The sequence below is a fragment of the Mirounga angustirostris genome, unplaced genomic scaffold (assembly GCF_029215605.1).
Source record: "Mirounga angustirostris isolate CCGP_5_RB_7025 unplaced genomic scaffold, mMirAng1.0.hap1 SCAF_10, whole genome shotgun sequence".
Lineage (NCBI taxonomy): Eukaryota > Metazoa > Chordata > Mammalia > Carnivora > Phocidae > Mirounga > Mirounga angustirostris.
Window position 1 is genome coordinate 19,489,809 of NW_026991718.1, and position 21,057 is coordinate 19,510,865.

Genomic DNA, 21,057 nt, shown 5'->3' on the forward strand with positions numbered 1-21,057 from the left:
GTCAAATTAGTACAGTACATAAGAAGGGGGTAAGTGCTCTGGAGAGAGGTAAAGAAGGGAAGGGGCACAGAGATCGCTGGGGAGCGAGACGGTAACGAGGTCAGGGGAGGTGTCACCGTGAGGATGACATTTCAGTGACGACCTGAAGGAGTGAATCCTGCAGCTCTCGGGGGATGGGCCTCCCCCCGCCCCGGGGAAGAGAGAGAAGCTGGTGCAAAGGCCCTGCAGCAGATGTGTGCTCTGAGCACCAGCCGGGAGGCCCGTGCCGCCGCCGGGGCAGTGAATGAGCGGAGCGAGGGCCTGGCTGTACCCGGCCTTCCCTCCGAGGCAGGCAGAGACCAAGGCAGTGACAGGACGTCCCCTGGCGCTTCAGCGGGAGCACCACCTGCTGTGGAGAAGGGACCGTGGGGCCCGGCCAGCGGGAGGATCACTGGCTAGAGACCCGCGATCTGGTCACGTGGCCCGACCGGGTGGCGGCTACAAGGGCGTGGGGCGGGGGCAGTCAGAGTCCTCCCTCGCAGGAGGGTCGACGGAACTGGCTTGTGGCCGGTAAAGAGAGGGGTCAAGCCTGTGTCCGGTGTTTGGTCTGAGCTGCTGAAAGAATGAAGCCGCCACCGAGGAGATGGGAGGACAGAGGGCTGAGCAGGCCCCGGGCCGGGGACCAGGGACCGGGGACCGAGCTGCCCGTGTTCGTGCAGGGGTGAGTGCAGGCAAGCCGGCTGAGCCTGAGGTGGAGACCCGAGAGTCATCAGAGGAGGCATCTGAGACCAGCCTGGCTGAGCCTCAACCAGGGCAGGGTGGGCAGGGAGAGGTCTGGAAGCTTTTCAACACTCGGGAAGGACTCATTGTGAGGACTGTCCTCATTCTCCTCCCTGTCCGTCGCTTTATCTCACAAAACCACGGGGACAGATTTCTGCAAGTGGAACTGTGTTCGCTCCCGTGACTTCCCAAGGAGCACCGCTCACCACCTTCCTTCCTTCTTCCCACTGTCCCCCCACAACACGTGTTCCCCCCCCCCCCGACATCTGCGCATTACTGCCTCCGACCCCGTGGTGGCCGAGCAGGTGAACGTCGCCTTATCCGCCCACGTCTGAGGTGGAGGCTTCCAGAACAGTCGCTCGGCTGGCCACACGAGCTACAGCGGCTGTGATGCGTGGTTCACCGGCCCGCGCACCCCGGCCGCGAACACGGGGGCACAAGCTACGGCAGCTGAACGCTCAAGTTCCCCGAGATGCTGAATGATGACTCAAGCACGACAGCTTCATAAAGCCCGCTCTGCCCAGGCTCCCTTGCCTCGGTGGCCTCATCTGCACCCTCGGAGGGGTGTCCGCTGCGGCCAACAAAGCCTGATCCAAATTACATACCATGCAAGGGTTGTTGAAATAAGCAAAATAAAATACAAGATTAGAACAAAGGAGAACGAGTGTGGTCCCAAAGACCTATCTGACTGCCATTTGTGACTTCAAGGTGGTCCCTGGTAAAACCCAACTTGTGGGTACTGTTTGAAAGGAATAGCATTTCTCGATTAAAAATTTTATATGCCAGAAATTATAAATTTCCTAGCACTTTATAAAAGCTCATTTCTTAGATTATTGTCAGTTACGGTCTTGTAGAACTGCTTAGAAGACACGTTTTTAATTTGTTCTAGGGAATGTATTAAAGTTCTGCGTGTAGCACTCTTAAAAATATGAAGGACTCGTTAATTTTGTGTCAAGGTCGAGTCTTATTTCACGAGGCTCTACTTTCTACCCTGACCGTTCCTAATATTCTGAAAGACAGCTTCCTACTTTTCTGAGTTCTTTGGAGCATTTAATTGCAGCTCAGACTTTATATGCAGCAGAAAATACCCTGAACTGGCCTTTAACACTGGTGCCGAGCGGGATTTTAAATTACTCGGGAGTGAGGGGTGTCCTATCCCCCCGTGCGTCCGTCCCGGTGCTGAGTTTGTGTGAGCTGCCCACGGGAGGGACCCACGCACACCTGGGATGCAGCATGGCGGGCAGGCCGGGGGCACGGGCCCTGCTCTGCCACCTACTAGATCTGCAACTCGCATGCAAAGTTCTAGGTCTCAGTTTCCTCCTCTGCAAAGTGGGTATGACAACAGCCCCCTTCTCGCAGGGTTGTCTTGAGGAGTAAGTGAAATAATGGACGCACAGAAGCACTCCCTGAATAGTGGTTGCGATTGGAGCTAATGGACGAACCTTCTGTTTCTGTTTGATTCGCTGGTCATCACATACATTTGCGGGAGGGGAGAAGGTGTGTAGTTCTCTCTTAAAACTTCCCCAGGGGTCACGTCTTCAGCCACAGCCCCTGAAGCCTCCCCAGACCAGCTCACGCTCTGCTTCTGCCCTTACGAGGCGAAGCCCCAGCCGTGGGACGGCCTCAGACCGCATACCATCCCCGAGAGCGCCAGACTCAGCCGTTACATTCTCGCGACTGGTGCGACTGGTGCGGCTGGCGCGTTCCTAAGTACAAAGTTACGAGGAGTGAAGCAACTCCCCGGTTCAGCCGAGCAGCACGGAGGGCTCCGCTTCCGCAGCGGCCCCTGGTGGCTCCGAACCAGACAGCCCGTCAGGAGGCCGGCGGCGGGCGGGAGAAGCTGGGGCCGCGGCTCAGGGCTTCGGGTCTGACGAGAGGCAGGGAAGCGGCACAGAGACGAGAGCAGGGCGGGCCGGCTTCACTGCTTCCGGCCTGTTCTTCCTTCTTCTCCCACCCAGCAAGCCTTCCCGGCCTCGGTTCCCCGTCTCCGTGACCAAGGCACCCCCACGGCCTGCCCCCGGCCTCCTCGGCCTCCTCGGCCCCCGCGCGGCTCCGGGCAGCCTCTCCCTGGGCGCCCCCGTCTCTCCCAGGGCTCCGACCGCTCCCCCCGACGCAGGGGGGCCCGCCCCGCCGGCCGCCGGCCCCGGGGGCCTCCCTTCTGGCCGCCGGAGCCACGCGCTCTCCGGCCCCGCCCCGCCCGCCTGGGTGCCCCCCACGGCCCGGCCGCTCTTCCACCGCCCGGCTTCTCGAACCCGCCTTCCCGTGCCGGGCCGGGCCGGCCGGGGCACTCACCGGGCCGCCGAGACCGCGCTGCGTGGCCGTCTTCTTCACCTCTGGCTTGGACGCGACGATGAGGTAGGTCTCGATGCCCTTCTCGTCCAGGTACTCACAGCGGCTGCCGCCCTCGCCCGGCTCCACGTCGAACTCGCCCTTCAGGCAGTCCAGGGTGCTCTGGGAGATGTGCACACGCCTGCACGGCAGCGAGGAGCCCGGGCCCGTCAGGCCGCCGGAGCCCGCGGAGGCCACCCCCGCCTCTGAGCCGCGGCGCTCCGGCCACGAGGCAGGCAGGCGACGTCCCCAGGCCGCGCAGAGCGCTGCGGGGGGTGAGGAATTCGGAGGGCCGCCCCGAACCCTGTCGTGACGTCCTACCGCTGCGTACCTTGCGGGTTCCTAGTTGCAACACCTGTCGCCAGGGGCTAAGAAACCCGTTTCTGGGGAGTGACCGCGGAGGGGGAGGATCGTGACCGCCTGCGAGGGGCTGACCAGGCGGGGAACGCGTGGCTGCGTCCTCAGCCCGTCCGCCCCGACCGGCTGAGTCTGTGACCGAGCTCCAGCCGGGTGTGCAGGTGCCTCGGAGCCTGCTCCTCCAGTGCGGCGCCCTCCGGGGGACCCGGCCTCCCCAGGCAGCCCCCGCACAGCGTGCCCAGATGCCGGCCTGTGGCCCCACGGCGGGCGGAGGGGCCACAGCCGGGCTCAGGCCAGGAGGCAGGCGCCCCCAGGAGGAACGCTGCTCTGGGGTGTCTCTCGTCTGAGCCACGGCCCCCTCCCTCAGCCCCCGCACCTCCCCACTGGGAAGGAACGCTGGCTCACCCGGGGATGCCACCGGCCTCCATCTTGTTGGCCACCGTGACGTCGGTAGACCACACGTCGTACTGCCAGCGCTTCTGGCCCAGGACGCCCCCCAGCACGGTGCCCGTGTGCACCCCCACACGCATGTCCACCCCAGTCTTCGTCTTCTCCCGCACGTACCTGCCAGGCACACACGGAGAGGAGGAGGGCTCGGGCATGGCCGCAGCAAGGCGGCTGGCCCTCCATGCCCCGGGGAGGAGCTCTGCACGGGCTTTCCTCCCCTCCAGGCTGAGGGGACTCCTGGGCGCCCCACAGCGCTCTGCCTGCGCTTGAGCCGAGTCACCTGTGGCTGGGGACCAGCGGGCCGACAGAGGGAAGGCTGCTACTTGCCCGTGTCCACCTGCGCCGGGCACCGTGCCAGGGCTCACGTGCAGCCGGGAAAGCTGCCCCGTGGTGAGGGAAGTGGAGACGAGTGATCCTGAACTACCCCCCCCCCGCCCCCCCCCCCACACCCAGTGCGGCATCTGTTTCTAGGCCAATGTCAGAGGAGCTCTAACCCGAAGATGGTAACAATGCAAAATGGCCCTCTGGTGGCAAGATGACCCCTCCCGGCCCCCATCCTGGCCGGGGGAGAAGCCTCAGCAAGGAGCCCCCTTCCCTCCTGGGGCCTGATCCAGCCAGGGCCTGCCTGGGAGGGCCTCCAAGGCACAGCGGGGAGTGTGAGGGGGAGAGTGCAAGGTCCTCAGGGCTCGCAGCGGTGGAGCTGGGAGCCCAGAGCAGAGGCCAGGGTTCCAGTCCCACACTGCCGCACACGGACTTGCTGACCGGAGATGGGCCTGGAGGCTCACAGTGAGAAAACACTGAGAGAGGAATGGGGGCCCAGGGGGGGGAATCCAGATGAATGTGAAGGGCTGTGACAGACTTCACCACGACGGCCACTTCTCCAGAAAACCACAGCGGATGGAGGCTGGGCCCCTCGGAGGCCGTGGAAGGCTGGCAGCCCCTCAGCCGTGAGGAAGACGAGCCATGTCCCCCACTTCCCAGAACTGGGTACTGGGCCGCCTGCCGCCCAACGCAACACCCACGGGACATGGGGGCCTGGGGTGTGCTGGGCCCCCACGACTGAGCACGGAAGGCCTGCCTCTCCCGTGGTCCACCGCCCCTCCCCCTGGAGCCCCCCACTCACGAGATGGCCTCCACCATGGCGAGCCCCATGAGGATGGAGCACACGGCGTGGTCCTCCCGGTAGTCGGGCAGGCCGCAGATGCAGTAGTAACAGTCACCCAGGATCTTAATCCGCAGCTGGTGGTATTTCTGAAAGCACAGGGTGTGGGGGGTGGCTCTGAGTCCCTGCTGGACATGGTGCAAGGAAACCGGATGAGCTGGGGGGGGGGGCAGGCCCACGCCCTGAGGGTGGCCCCCGAGCCCGAAAGCCCGACGAGGCCCAGGCACTCACGGCGGCCAGCTTGTCAAAGCGGGCAAAGAGCTCGTTGAGCAGCTTCACGAGCTCCTGGGCACTGCAAGCAGAAGACAGCTGGGTGAAGCCCACGATGTCCGCAAAGAGGATGCTGCAAGAGGAGGGGGGCAGCGGCCGTGAGGCTCCAGACAGCGTGCCTGGCTCCCCCACCAGCTCCCGCTGCCCACCACAGGCAGCCAGGACCCCGGCGCAGGGGGCCCTTGCTCAGGCCCCAAAGCAGTGAGACCCTTGGCACTTGCCAGGTGAATTCGGGGCTCTGATGTTTAGCTTATCCTTGTGGGCCCCTCCTCCACGAGGCCTCCTTCCCCCACGCTGCCCGATCCTGGCCCCAGGATGAACCCACCCCTCCTGGAAGGAGCACGGCTGTGAGCCCCAGTGCTGGCCCTGAATGGCTGGGTGACCTCCCGGATGTCACCTCCCCACCCTGGGTGATGTCTGTATGATGCTGGGGCCGGACCACACAGCTTAGATGTCTCAGCCCCAACATGGGCCGGGAACACTGCTCCCGCAGGGCCTTAGGCTCACACGGCGGGGATGGCTCGGCTTCTAGTCCTGGCGGAAGACTCTGGAACCCCACAGGGCACGGCCGACCCCACAAAGTCCGGCCCCCGTCCTGCTCTCGGAGCCCAGGCCCGGCGCACCTGACGTTCTCGTGCCGATACATGTACATGGTGTTGAACTGCTGCTGGTCCTTCTGGCTCTCGTCCTTCTTCATGTCCTTCAGCATCTCGTCAGCCACATGCTTGGGCAGGATGGAAAGCATAAGGTTCTCCTGGGAGGAGGAAGACCGGGTTAGTGGGGAGGCAGGGTCCAGCCTGTACCCTTCCAGGGGCACGTTCGGATACTTGCGGCGGCAGACGTCGGCCAGAGCCCTCCCGGCACAGATCCCAGGTTGGGAAGCAGCCAGAGAGGCCCAGGGCAGCAGCTTCCTGTGATGGAGCATCTTCAGGCCCTGATGGGAGTCAAACACCCACGAAGAAACCCATGCTTGGCTCTGAACCTCCAGAGCACCCTCACGGCCCCAGGGAAGGCGACAGTGCCTACGTGGGCCTGTTCTAGCCCCTGCACTGGGGGCCCCCAAGGGCAGGACCTTGTGTCATCCACCGCACCCTGCACAGACCAGTCATTCAAGAATCCTGATTCAACGTGGCCGGAGACCTACTACGTGCCAGGCAGCACGCTGGGTACCAATGCCAGCAAAGGACTGAGTCTCTGCCCTCAGAGGGCTGAGGGCCTCATGGGGGGACAGGTGAGCATGCCTCCCGACGTGCAGTTTGGTAAGTGCCAAGACAAGCGAGGGAGAGCAGGGCAGTAAGAAAGAAGGGTGCCAGAATCAGCCGGGTGTGTCAGGGGCAAGCAGGAGGACTTCCTGGAAGTGAGGCTTGAAGACTGAGATGCTGAGAACATCCTGTCCGAGGGAGCCGCATACACAAGGCACAGAGACCTGAGGACCCCGGGTTCAGGGACCTGCAGCTCCAGAGGTAGGTTTGGATGGAGTGGGGGGGTCGGCACACCGCCACGTGCGGGCCGCTGCCGCCTGTCTGCTGCCCACCCCCCCCACCCCCCCGCTCTCTGGTTTCCATGTCATCTGTGGCTGTCTTCTCCCTCTGAGAGCAGAGCCGAGTTGTTGTGACACAGAACATACAGCCTGCAAAGCTGAAAAAGGCTCTTCTGGCCCTTTCCAGAAAACGTCTGCCGACCCCCGTTTTGCACCACGAAGGGCCTCGTGTGCCAGGCAAGGAATGGGGCGCTCCTTCCCGAAAGCTGCAGGGCACAGGGGTGTGACACGGCAGGGCAGGGCGACCAGTTAGCAGTCGCCCTGGCAGAGTGGGGCCTGGGGACCGCTTGCACCAAGCAGGCAGGACAGGCCCGTGGCTTCGGCCTCTGGGTGGAAGGTGCCCGTCTGTGAAGTCAGGAACAGAGGCGGAGAGACGCGAGGGGACAGACGGGCTGGTTTGGGACGTGCTGCAGGCAGACACTGAGCCAGCTTGGGGGGCTGGGAGATGGGGCAGGAGACAGCCCCTGGGAGGGGGTGAAGCCAGACAGAGAAGCCTAGGCAGGGCACCGCATCGGCAAGGCTGCACGACCCCGTGCCCCAAGATGGGAGGCAGGTGGTGATGGGTCTGGTGAAGGACGGTGGGGGAGAAACTTGAGCTTGCGGCTCAAGCTGAGGTTTGCGGGGGTACGGCAAGTGTGGCTAAGGGGAGGCTGAGGCCTATGGGGCGAGGCAGCAAAGCTGAGGTCGGCCTAGGAGAAGTGGGGGTGGGAGGTGGGCAACAGGCGGGGACAGAGAGGCACGGCTGGGCCTGCCCCCCGTGCTGGAGTGGTTCTGGGGGGCCAGGCCACGTACTGCAGAGCTCGGCCGACGGACAGGGCGGAGCACGGCGGGAGGGGCAGGGGGGTCCAGCAGTACTGTGTCTAGCCTGCCAGCTACAGGAGCTACCTGGGTGCAGGGGTGGCCAGGAAACCAAGAGCGGCTGCCTGTGTCCTCTGCGTCTGGGGCCGGTCCAGAGGAACAGAGGCTGCGGGCCCCAGACCTCGGCAGGGACGCCAGCCTGGTGGGAACAGGAGCGGGGGGCCTCGCCTCCCACCGAGGGTCTGCGAGGGTCGGGGGGCCCTGCGGGCTCCTGTTCTCGGCTGTGTCCCGTGGACCCTGAGGCCAGAGAACCCAGCTCTGTTTGAAACACGCCTTCTCTGGGGCAGGAGAACCGAAGTGTGGAGGTTCTGCTCCTCTCCTCTGGGTGAGGCGGCCAAGAGGCCCCCAAGGGCCCGGGCCCGTGCCCCCCGGAAGCCAGAGGGCTGGGGCCTCCCGCACCAGCTCCGGAAGAAGACAGCTCTGCGGTAGCGACAGCTCCCCTTCTGCTCCCCCGACGGTCTGCAGACCAGAGCCCCCACCTGCTCACCCCTGCGCCACAGGAGGTCCCTCTCCCCTCTCCCTCCTGTGGCCAGGCACAGGGTGACGACCAGGCGAGTGGCCCTCAGCCCAGCGTGAAGTGCCACAGCGGTTACTACCAGTCTCCCATTTCCACAGCTACGTCGCTCCCGCTGCTAACAGCCCCGCGAGGGGCACCGTCGCAGAGGAATGAGGGGCCGGAGCCCGGGGGTAGCCCCTGTGCCCCCTGCCCGCGTGTGGGGACGGGCCTTCGGAAACTGAACTAAGGCCACACACCGAGGAGCAAGCGCTCAGCTTGGGAAGGACAGGAGCCACTAGGAGGGGTTTCCAGACAAGCCGGAGGCCTGGGCCCTGCCAGCCCTCAGGGCGGCCTAGGCGGGGAGCTGCCGGAGTCTGGAGGGGACAAGGCGGCGAGTGCCGGGGCAGGAACCCGGGCTGGCGGGACGGGAGGGTGTGGCGACGTCAAGAGCTTGGGCTCCGGGTCCCACAGCCCAGCTCAGACCCCTGCCCTGCCGCGGACTGGCTGTGTGATCCCGGGCAACAGTTAGCCGTCGGGAAAGCAGGAAGACGAAGTGACTCCTCACCGTAGGGCACTGAGAACAGGCCTGCATACAGCAAGTGCTCAGTATGGTGCAGCTGTTCTGTCACCTGAGGAGAAGTGTCACTGAGGGTGTGGGGACAGCAGGTGCCTCAGGAAGATGAGGCCTAAAATCCTTTGCGTTTCAAAGGCTGGCCACAGGTTTATTATAGGTTAAGAGCCCCAGGAGGTATCCAGGGTGAGCAGAGAGTCCTTGGGGTCACTCGACCAGGCCGAGGAACCCTGTCTGGTCCGGGCACAAGGATGAAGGGGAGACAAAGACAGGTCCCGCCGTCCATGATGTCTCAGCCTTGCTCTCTCTCTGTCCCTCCATGCCCTCCCTGACCCCGCCACCCGCGCATGCAGGTGCTCGCTAAGGGGAGGAAGAGGCAGATGTGTGAGGAGTGGGGGAGGGCCCGCCAGCCCGGGGAAGAGGACACTCAGGTGTGTGCACAGGCAGGGGTCGCGGGACACCAAGGATTAGGAGAGTCGCAGCGACCTGTGCTGGGCTCCCAGCCAACCGGCCTATGCAGCCCTAGCAGCCAGCACCCAGAGGGTCAGACCCCAGCCCAGAGCCCTGTCCCTCCAGAAGAGCCTCTCTGGGCTCCCTGGGAACCAATCCAGCGCTGCGAGGTGCTCCATGCCCCTGACCACAGTCCTAATTTCCCTGAAACACAGCCAGGCCTCTACAGGGGTGCAGGACCACCCAGAGCAGCCGAGGGATGTGGCTTGGTCTCCCCAGCATAGAGGCTCTTCCTAAAATAGCAACTCCCACTCTTCCTAAAATAGCAACTACTATATGTTTCGGGAGTCATAAGAATGTTCCGAGCCTCTGACCCATTAATGGCTCTCCTGGGGATTTTTCCAACAGAAATAATCCATGAGAAGTAAAAAGACATACATGCCAGAAGAACTTCAATGAACATCATTCACATTTGTGGAAAAGACTGGAAGGCCCAAATGCCCAGCAAGTGGCTCATTCGACTAGGACACATCCTTTGGACAAACCTCATAGAAACGATCATAATGACAAGTGCCGTGATGAGAACGTGACCAAAGAGAAAGAGCCAACACCGTATCCTGAGAAGGGGACGGCAGACCCACGCGCGCCCCTGAATCACGGCAGAAGAGTATGTGCGAGAGGGAACAGGGTAATCTGACCTGGCGAATGGAATCCCGAGAAAACGGGTTATGTTTTTCAAAATTGCTATATGGTTATGCTGCTGCTTTTTTAAACATACTTTTTGAACTGGAAATAAACACAAAACTTCCCTTGCTATGACCCTAACCCTGGTAATGACCAGATTTCTTAGAAAGGGAAGGGCCCTGCCAGTCCGCCAGGCTCGCTCCGGACTCCCACGTCCACCTGGATGAAAGCCGAGGAAGGAGACTGATGGCCAGGTCCGAAGCCAGGAGGGGACCCCCGCCCCACAGCACAAGAGGGAGGTGGCAGGGGTCTTCTCCAGGAGCCAAGTGACAGAACCATCACCCTGGCCTCGTTTCTTTCTCTAGTTCTCAAGTATCGCCACTCACCAGGCAAATGGACGCTACTGGCCAGGATCCACACTGTCCCCCTTCTTTGCTAAAACTTCCTCCCCTGCCCTGTTATTTTCATGCATGTGTAATACGGCCTCCATTTTGCAGGCGACCAAACCAAAGCATGGAGGGGGTAAGCGGTTTAGTTTATCCCAGGTTCCTCAGAGTTAGCGACAGACCCAGAACTAGAACCCAGGGCTCTTGGACCGAAAGTACAGGTGGGACTTCCTTGTTCACCAAAGGATGTGCTTCTGACACAGCAATTCTCTCATCCACACTGGATGCTGTTCTGCTGCAAATGTGAAGGAACATGAAGTGCCCAAATCCTCCCTAGGAAGGACCTAACGAGGCTGCTCTAGAAACACCTGTGAGGACTCTCCCAGTGGGTGAGCCCACCCGAACGTCCTTTCTGTGCTGCCCCCAGTGCTTGTGGAGTTGAGCTGGGACATCCAGCTACTCCTGATGAGGGTCCTCCTTGCAGAAGCGGACCCAGCTGAGACCTCTGTGGCTGCCTCAGTGTGGTGGCCTCAGGGAGGGCAGGCCAGGGCTGGTGGCAGATACTGGCATTCCTTCTGATGGGTCAGCAGAGGACAGGAGAGAGGTGCTACTGAGGGAGACTCCTGGCTCTCTAGGACAGACCCTGGGCAGGCCACAGTGACCTCCCTCAGCCGCCATACCCCCTCCTCACAGGCTGAGGGGAGGAGAAAGGGGCCAACGCTGCGAGGCCCGGTCTCAGCGACTGGCAGTGGACCCTGAGTAACCCACAGGGCCAAAGGTGAGGGCTCGGAGATGCTGAGTCACCCCAAAGCTGTGACAGAGGCCAGCTATGCTGGCCCCAGAAGGCCTCCCCCATGGCATATGCGCAGCGTGAGGCCACCAACTGCCCACAAGGGGCCTAGTATGGTTAACAGGGGAAACGTGCATCGTTTGACCCCGCTACGGGGAGGAGCAGAAATCTGTGGCGAGTCCGGGGACATCTCAGCCCATCCCTCAGGACCTCGGGCCCCACAGCCCAGTCTGGCCCTCGGAGTGGCAGCCTCAGCCTCACCTGAGGCCCGTTCCTCATGAGGCCCAGATACCCTCAGGTAACTCGCGACCACATTAAAGTTTGGAAGCGCCCCTTTAGGAGCATTCGAGAAGACGGATTTCCTCAAGGCAACAGTTCACTAGGCCCTCGTTGGGGCGTGACCACAAGGCGCAGGAGCCTGAGGCCAGGCGTCAGAGGTGGGCTGAGAGGCTGGGAACGCACCCAGAGAAGCGCAGCCTCCACAGTGACATGGGAGCAACCGTCAGGCCTGAGGGTACGTGGAAAAGGGATGGCGCTTGCTCCGGAGGTTCCCACGAGAGGAAGCTAGCGAGAGAAGGCTTTGGGGAACAGACTGGCTTCTAGAGCAGGAAAAATGTTCTAAGAGTCAAAGCAGTTCAAACAAAGAATGTGCTGCGCTGAGAGCTAGTGAGCTCAGGTCCTGGACGCTGGGTGAGGAGGTGACAGGAGGGAGTCCACCACAGGATGGGAACCTGCCAGACTTGCCAAGCCGAGGCCTGGGGCCCTGCCACATGGGTCCATGCAGAGAGATGGAGAAGGTGGGGAAGCTGCCTCACGTGGTCTCTCCCAGCCCTGCAGTGCTTTGATGGCTAGCCTAAAAATACACACCTAGTCAAGGCCTTGACCCTCTCTGGGAAAAGAACCAAATGAGGCAAAGGAAAGAACAAGCCCTGAAAGTTTCTAGTAGGCTTTCTGGGTAGAGCAAAAAAGCGACCCAGATCCCAGGGAGAAGCACCGGAAGCCCGCCCTGGGGGCTGTGCAGAGGTGGGGCGGGGGTGGGGACTGGCTGGGGTGCAGCGTGCGTCCCGGGCCCGGGCAGGGATTTGTAAACAGGTATTTGCCACACTGCTCAGGTGGGCTGTAAGCCCCTGACCAGGGCAGGCTGTCCGCATGGCCTCCACCAGGCTCTGGGAAGGAACCAATCAAGCCCCCTTCTCCTCAGCACTGACTCAGGCCAGGCCTTGCCTTTGTACGGCTCAGGACTGAGACAGAAGCAGGAGGCCCGCACTGCTCCCGGGGGCCCTGACGGGGCATTCAGGAGTTCGTTACAGGCAGTGGCCAGCAGGGATTTGGATACATGAGCTTGGCTGATGAGAAGCTAAGTTTCTACAACATCCTTGTAAAGGGGCGGTGGGGGGCGGGGGGGGGGGGGGGGAGACTTAAAATGGAGAGAGAAATCAGCAGTGCCCAGGTAGCTGGGTGGGTGGGTGGCGTCTGCACGAAGCAAGCCTGTAGTCTGTTTGCATGCCGTGTCCTCGTGCGTGCCTGAGTGTGTCCTCTGCACGTCCCGTGGGTACGTACACACACACACGCACATACACACATCACTACAGCCCATCACAGGCTGTGAGCAGATGCACAGCTGTCCCCAAACACATCTGCTCTGGGCCTGATTTCTCCAGATTCTTGGAGCTTCCAGGCCACTTGAAAGCCAAAACAAAGGTCCAAGGACCACAGCAGGTGCCTGACCAGCTGAGCAGAGGAGGCAGCAGAAGGAAGGAAACGAGGAGCAGGAGGACCTGGCCCGCCGGCCCTGGGAGGTCAGAGCCCACACAGCTCGCCTCTCCCTGATGAAGAGGGCAAAGGGCCACGGCACGTGCAATCGGGGAACTGTGCTGCCATGTGCCTGGGGAGGGCAGCCACCGTCTACACGGGGGACCAGCACGGGCTGCCCCATCCAAAGACATGGTTACTGCCTCGCTAAGAACAGTCACTGGTCGTCTCTGCAAGGCCCCAGGCTAAATGCTGGGAAGGTCAAAGGTAAACAGTACTCCCGAGAGGTCTGACGGCCAGGGCACTCAGGTCACCTGGGAAGTGCCTGGTCTCATGGGGCAGGAGTGCTTTGCTGTCTTCAGCCAAGGGCTGTGGGCATTCCCAGGGAGCTCAAAGGCCGGCCTCTCTTCGAACAAGCCCCTCCGATGTGAAAACGGACTCCGAGCCCGCATCCCCAGAGTCTCTCAAGTTGTCAGCTCCGAGAAGGAAGCAGGCTCATAATCTTGGCATGGCGGCCACCATCAGGCCGTATCATCTGGGACAGTGCAGAAATCACACAGACCCAGGGGCAGCCCAGAACTCTGACCCTGCTACAGGGGGAGAGGGGACACTTGCCTGGACTCCTGTACGGTCTCCAGAGACAGGGGCCACCGTGCAGGCCAAGGGGACTGCCGTCTCAGGAGACCACACTTTGGGCCCGAAGACGGCCGTGTGTTTGTTGTCTCCAGCCCTCCCCCAGTGTGCTTGGCACAGAGCAGGTGCTCCCGAGAGGTTTGGCGAGATAATGAGCTGTCAACTAGGAGCGGTGGCCCAAGGGACCAGCCATCGCCCTCTAGAACAGCACTGTTAGAACTTCCTGCAATCAAACAAACGCTCTGTGGTCTACGCTGTCCGAGATGGTCCCACGAGCCCCTTGTAGCTACTGGGCACAGGAGACGTGGCTAGTACGACAGACGCGCTAATGCTTAATTTTTAAATTTTTATTAATTTAAAAGTACATGGCCACATATAACCAGCGGCTACCGTATCAGAGCAGTTCTAGAACACTGTAGCAAGTAAGTGCGGCTTACGGGCCAACCCAGGGTAACAGAGCCGCTGCCTAGAGAAGGATGCCGAGGCCACATCAGTGATCAGTGGGCAAGACCTGCCGTGTCGGCGGTGGGAGCCCAACCACGGGCTTCCGCCCCTGCTCAACCCACCCCAGGCGTGAAGGTTCCAGCGGGTTCGACAGACCAGCTCTCCACCTGTGAGGGTCGCTGGTGGTTTGGGTTTGCTCCCCTATGCCTCCTCCCCGTGGAGCAGTAAATCTCACCAGTGCTTTTCCCAAATGCAGCTCCCACCTTCCTTTACTCTCTGGGCCTCTGCTCGGCCCCACCCCAGTTCTGGCTGGGCTCCCGACCCCAGTCCCTCCCACGCGAGGGATGAGCGCCGGGCGCTCTGGGAAGGACCTGCCACGTGTCCCTCTCCACCTCTGCACTCAGCCCTCCCTAACCCACCCCTGCCCTCACCGCCTACTGTCTTTGAGGAGAAGTGATAAGTGTTCCTCAGGAGCCGTCTGGTTGCCAGCTTTCGCTGGACTCCCCAGCTTGAGGCCCTTGTCCTACAGGACCCACCATCGTCACCGCTGGAGGGCCCCTCCAGAGTGTGCAAATGCTGGCCCAGCCCAGGAAGCCTGCCAGACACACAGGTAGGGCACAGGATGAGATGTGTCCCCTCAACTCTCCTCATGGATGTCGGTAAGAAAGACTCTCCACCCCCCACCAAACCTGTGCTCTCACCATCCTCTCCTCTCGACGGCCTCCCGGCCCAAATCCCGACAGCCATCGTGGACTCTCCACTCTCCCCCCTCCCATGCCACTCAGCAGTGAATCCTGTTAGCTCTACCTTCAAAAAACACCTGGAATCATTCCTTTCATCACCTCCATCCTGGTCTGAGCCACTATCCTCTCTCCCGAAAATGACTGCATCACTTCAAATTGGTCTCCCTGCTTCCACTGCTCTCTCTTCTCCACCAGCAGCCACACTGATCTTTTAAAACCTCCCACCCTCCAATGCCTCCGGGGAAAAGCCATGGTCCTTACAAGGCCCTGCAGGACCTGACACCCACCACCTCCCTGCCTCACCTCCCTCTTGAGCCCTGTGTTGTATCTTTCCGTTTTCCAAGGCAGTCAGAAATACAAGTTTTTATAGAGAACGCCCAAATTTCTAAGTATTAGAAATGTTTCAAACTCCGGACAGGTCAAAGGAAGCAGATCCCCACAGGCCGGGTGTGGTCCAGAGACTACCCAACAGAAGTAGGGTAGGTCGGCTGGGGTGGGGTGGGGGGGCGCGCCAACTCTTCTCCGCTGGGTTTTCGGAGATGATTCAAGGAGATAATCCAGTAAAAACGCAGCCCAGGGCTCCACACGAAGTAACTGTCTGATAAACTACCCCCTGACGAAACCAAACGTCAGTCCTCTGGCCAGAGAGAGGGCGGGACGCTCCACAATCCCGGCCACACTGGTCAGGGACAGCAGTCGCTAAAACCGGGGGTACACATGCTGCGGGGGGGATGTGGCTCTGACCCCCCAGGGCCCAGGAGGGCCGCAGCTCGGAAGCCACACAGCCCAGACACAGTCCTGTCACCACCAGCAGCGCCTGGGGCTACCTGATGCAGCAGACGCCCTCCCACCGCCAGGAGCCCTCCAAGGCTCTGGAACAACCTGTCCTCTGTGGGCTCATCACCTGCGTTATCTAAAACGTGGCTTGGTTCTGCTAAATCCTGAAACGCTCGAATGAGGAACATTTTGTGAAATCCAGGAGGTGGGGGCTGGAACCCACAGAAGCACGAATCCCTGCTTCACGCCACGGGAAATTAGCCTTCTGGCTTTTCTCAAACCAAGATGCGCTCGAGGCTAAAATACAACTTAAAAATATCAGATACACTGGCGAGTGGGTCCATGAGGACGTTAAGGTAGCAAGAAGATTTCGAGGCCCGTGTCGGGGAGCGGGGCCCTCTGTGGCTGTCTAGTGGACGACGGGCCTGTCCCACCCACACCAGGTGCTGACGGTGCAAGAGCCTGGCCCCAGGCCCCCACTCGAGGAGCAAGACGCAGAGCCGCCACGGCTCAGTGGGGCCATGTTCGTCCCACTCCACACCTGCCTCCCCTCCCCCCGTGGCTCCCCAGGAGGCAGGTCCCCAGCCCCGATCTCACTGTTGCCAGGACAAGAGCGGACACTTTAAGGATGGACACCAGAAGCCCGACCCCAGGGCAAGACGTAGCTGGTCTCTGTGTGTGTGTCTTTCTCGCTCTGTGTCTGTGTGTCTGTCTCTCTGTGTGAAGGCTGTGTGACTTTCCTCTCCCCCACCAACCTCTCGTGAGAACAGGGTGCAGGGGTGAGATTACTCTCTGCCTCACCCTCGGGGCCAAAGGCGTGGGCAGAAGTCAGCGAGGAGGGCCACTCAAGAAGACAAGGAACAGCTGACCTTATGAAAGGACAGCACTCCCGAGTCCCAAGTTCTGGGGCTCCCAGGGGAGAAGTCTGTGACTCTCATGGTAATGGATGGTTCTTCCTTCCAAGACCTCAAGGGCAGAAGGCCACCCACCTGGGGAAAGACTCCAGCATGAAGAAGAAACATCATCCCCCGGTCATGGTGACCCTGGGTATTGGGTTTAAGTAGAAGGAAAGGCAGAGAGAAGGGGCTCTTCTGTCCTGCACATCCCCCCAGGAGCTACATGGAAAACCACCCAGACAAAGAGGACCTGGCCCTCACTGAGGCCTTCGGATGCTTCTCTGACCTAGAATCAACTCTGCACAGTCAGCCGTCGGCTCTCCCTCCTCACCTCTGACGGGGACTGGGGGCAGCCCTCTCTTCCCTGAAAAAGGACAGGCCAGCCCGTCTAATAGAATGCAGTTTAAAGGAAGCACTGGCCTCTGCCACAGCCTTTCATCCCTCCATCCCCCCCGGCGTCCTCCTTCAACCACGGCCCCCTCCCTGGGAAGTTAATTCTGAGTGTGAGATCCAGAGCAGCTCAGAATTCTGTCGTTTGTACCTGGTGACAGGTATGTGCTGCGCGGATTTCCCGTCGGCCCGCTGTTGCCAGGCCGCAGTTGGGGCACTTAGCAACCCTCGAGGTCCCCAACTACACCCTGGAGTATGGCACATGCGAATAAAGAAAAACGACGCCAGTTCTCCAGACCTCTGGGCTCCCTGCTCTACCCTAACAAGCCCCTGGAGCTGGGGAGGCTAGAGAGAGGCCCCAAGTCCCCCCTGATGGCCCCATATCACAGGCAGATGCCGGGGACTGCCTACAAAGTGAGACAGGCACTCAGCAGAACCAAAGTGCCCCGTGCCCGCCAGGGCCACTGTCCCCAAGCCTCAGCTCCCCGAGGCCCTCAGAGTGGTTGGGCCTGTGGGCAGGAGACTGGAGTCAGGGAAGCTGCTGCAGCCAGATGACCGGAATCTGAGACCTCCATCCCACTTCTCTTCACCACGCAGACAAGCCCACCTCGGTGCCCAAGCCAAAGCGGAAGCCTGAGTGCCAAGGCCCGGGGCTGCCTTGCACCTTCCCAGGGGACGAGGGCTGGCGGCCCACCTGTCGGGAGTCGCCTGCCTTTATCAGCAGGACGTTGGTCATCTTGGCGAAGGAGAGTACAACCTCCCAGGTGACAGGCGCAAGGAAAACAGAAGCAGAGGACCCGGGATGGGATCCCTTCAGCCCGTCTGAGGAAGGGGAGGAGGCCCGGAGAGGAGACCCCCGTCCCACTGGAGGCTGCCCAGCCGCCAGGGCAGGCCCTCCCCTCAGCGCACACGCCGCTTCCTCCCCAGGCAGCTTGGAAACAAGATAAATACACGCCGACAAAATACAAAGTGAGACACGAATGATGATATAACTAAACTCTGAAACGAAGCGTCCTCTGCAGAGGATATACTGAGCATTTTTTGAATTGGGAATTTCTTACAAAGACATTTAAACACTGTGGGTGGCCACAGGGGCACTGACCTCAGACAACTCCTCACACAGGAGCCACGACCAAACCAGCTTCGAGGACTTTCTGTAGTCCTTTCTAGCATTTTCCCGTCTACGATCTCATTTTTATTCTCACCAGAAGTCCTCACAGGAGGACAGCCAAATGGGACTGCTGACCTCTCCTCCTCCTCTGCACTCAGCCGGCCTTCCCGGGATGTCAAGTCTGCCCCACTGCCCAGGGAGGGAGCAAGCTGGGTCTCATCCTACCTGTGGCCCTTCCTCTAGCCAGTGTCCCCAGGGCATGAGCCACGAAAGGGCTTCATGTTATTTAGACTCATCTCAATGTTCTTACTTCAAATGATTTCTGGACAACTCCATGACAATGGCATTATCTTTAATCTCACTTTTGCAGAAAACTGAACTGAAGACCAGTCAGGCAGAGTGCCAACATCACACGGTGAGGAGGTGGGAAAGCCGGGTCTCACTGTTGCCCAGAAAATGCTGGAGGAAGCAATGGATGCAAATCCCAGGTCCAAGCTCACCAGCAGGACTTGCCTCTGGTGCAGGCTTCAGACCCAGGAGTCGGTCCCAGGGAGAGGCGCGCGCACAGGACGGTGGGTGTGTGCAAGGATCTCCGGCCTCGGTCCTCACTGGCAAGGAAAGGCACCTGCTGCTCGGGGCTGACCCAATGCTCACCCAGTGCCTTTCTGTGTGGTTTTAAAGATCAGGCTTGGGTATGGGGTTTTTTTTGGAGTGATGAACACGTTTTGGAACTAGAGGTGGTTGCCTGCACAGCATCGGGAAGGTACTCGGTGGCACCCTTTCATATGGTTAACTCGACGTTATAAGAATTTCACCTCCATAAAAGGAAAAAAGGGAAAAAAAGCAAACATGGAAGGTTCTAAAACCTTCTTTAGCTGAGAACACAATTTATCATGATGTCGTTTTTAAAATTATTTTTAAAAGAAACACCCAAAGGATGGAGGTTTGGGTGGTCTCTTCTAGACTTCTCCCTATCTTCAGACTTTTATCCAACAACAACAGTCCGACAGGAGACAGCCCAGGCGCCTCGCCTTGTAGGCGCAGGCACCGGGCAAAACACCCTCTACATTCGGCCCCCACAGTCACCACATGACGCAGGCGTCCAGACTCAAAGATCTGCTTCTTAGCTGCTATTCTTAACAGCTATCTATGAGAATAAGGTGTTACTTCTATAATCAGGATAACATGGTGAGGACGCTCTCAAAACACCGAAGAAGAACAAAAAAAGACTTGCAGGAATAATCCTCTATCGGTATTTTTTTCTTGATACTTGTCTGCGTTTACCAAATACCGTACAACGTGTGCTAAAAAATACAAACAAGAAAACCTCTCCCAAGCCTCAGCCTACCTGGCTGTGACTTGAGCCAAACGAGTAAGCAGCAGGAAAGAGCTCACAGGATGCCACTACCTCTGTGGGACCTCCGCCCCGCCCCTGGGGTTTCCAAACAGGCATTTTTAGAGGGGCAGCAGGGTTCCATATCAAAGAAGCATTTTCTCAGTAAACAAGGGAATTTAACTGCCTAAGTGCATTCTCGTTCATTGCCGGGAGGAGTATAAATTCTTTGCACCTCTACGAGAGATGATGCGGTAATATTTCTCAACAATGTATGTGCGTGGTTTCTCAAAAAATGAGAACTACTACCTAGACCTACCACATGACCCAGCAATTCTACATCTGCGTATATACCCCGAAGAATCGAGAGCAGAGTCAAACAGGTCCCTGTCTACCCGTGTTCACAGCAGCACGATTCACCACAGCTGGGAGGTGGACACAACCCAAGTGTGCATCCACAAATGCAGGCAATGGAGTATTATTGCACCTTGAAAAGGAAGTCCCGCCACGTGCTGCACCACAGGTGAACTCCGAAGACATTGTGCGAAGCACAAGAAGCCAGCTGCAGAAGGACGTGATTCCACTGACATGAGGTTCCAAGGAAAGGGAAACTCAGAGATAGAAAGTAGGGTGGTGGCGGCCAGGGCCAGAGGAAAGGAGAATGGGGGGCTAGTGTTTCGTGGCCACAGAGTTTCAGTCTGAGATGATGAAAAAATCCTGGAAATGAACAGTGGTGAAGGTTGCACACGATACCGTGAACTGAATGACACTGAACCGTACACTTAGGAGCCCAGTTAAAGAAACGTTACTTCTCGATCGCGGAATACAATACAGTCGTTAACAAAGGATGAGGCGGTATCATGTCACCTTAGAGCCGTCTCAAAGACAGCAGGTGAAAGATCTGGGGCAGAAGAGAGGGTATACTACCTGCATACGTGTGCAAAGTCTGTGTCCCAGATTTGGAAGTAACTGGAATCCTGAAAGTGTCCCAAGACATGACAGTGGTGGTCTGAGGGGCGGCCAAGTGGACGGCCATGCAGGGAACCTTACTTTCCACGGTATAACCTTTTCACACCTTCATAATTTTATACCACGTACACTGTAAGCTACTTAAAAATTAACTTCAAGACATTGAAGATAATGTCCAACCTCTGCTTCTTGCTATTATAGAGGAGATTTGCACCAGACCAACACTTCAGCCAGGACCAACCATAAACGCTGGATAAGACAGCTATCTGAGGACCATGGGAAACCACGCAGGGAGCTAGGACGAGAAGGGACAAGGTCTCTGAGGGCAGGGAAACACATTTCAGTGAGCCCGACACACTCGGCCATGTTTTGCCCTTGAGGCCAGGGTTCAGAGGCCGGCCAGAGAGCAAGGCTATACGCTTTCAAGGGGCCGGAGAGACAAAGATCGGTGAGCAAGGATTCCAAGGCAGAGCAGAGGGGTGAGGTCCTAGAGAGGAGAGAACCTTTCTCTCCACACACCCCCTCGACGTGTCTGCCGACCCCCAAGCTACAGGAGGCGAGAGAGACCAAGAACTCAAGCAGAAAGTGACAGCGGAGAGGCTAAAATCGAAGGGGAGTGTGGGCAGTCTCCTAGTGCTGGGAATTCAGGGTCCCTCAAGAAGGGGACCAGCCTTTGAGTTAAAACCCCTGAAGGACTATTTCCTAAGAGGAGGCACAAGAGAAACCAGCTCTCAGACTAAAACCCAGCCCTAAATCTTCTCGACCCCACAGTGGATCAAGGTGAACTGAAGAGAAGTAAATCCTCTCTGGAGACACACATCCACCAGAGCTGCTACTATTCTCCGTACACGACATTCAGCCTTTAATTTATCCAGCATTTTTTTTTTAAAAAGGCCAAGATATCATGAGAT

The 21,057-nt window shown here is 59.3% G+C and overlaps 1 protein-coding gene and 1 long non-coding RNA gene across 5 annotated transcripts in view; one reads left to right on the forward strand and one right to left on the reverse strand.

The window, feature by feature from the left end:
- The window catches only part of ADCY3 (adenylate cyclase 3), a 77,066-nt gene that overhangs the window by 14,814 nt on the left and 41,195 nt on the right, over positions 1-21,057 (reverse strand). For all 4 annotated transcript variants that reach the window (XM_045884199.3, XM_045884198.3, XM_064571934.1 and 1 more), the window contains 5 exons: positions 5,947-6,077; positions 5,285-5,396; positions 5,015-5,142; positions 3,850-4,008; positions 3,052-3,229 (listed from right to left, as the gene is read on the reverse strand). In XM_045884199.3, coding sequence (XP_045740155.1) covers positions 3,052-3,229; positions 3,850-4,008; positions 5,015-5,142; positions 5,285-5,396; positions 5,947-6,077 — 708 coding nt within the window. The remainder of the gene's footprint in view (positions 1-3,051; positions 3,230-3,849; positions 4,009-5,014; positions 5,143-5,284; positions 5,397-5,946; positions 6,078-21,057) is intronic.
- Positions 6,074-20,306, forward strand: LOC135361718 (uncharacterized). The gene is made up of 2 exons (XR_010405469.1): positions 6,074-6,786; positions 6,923-20,306. It is a non-coding gene; the product is annotated as an uncharacterized LOC135361718 (long non-coding RNA).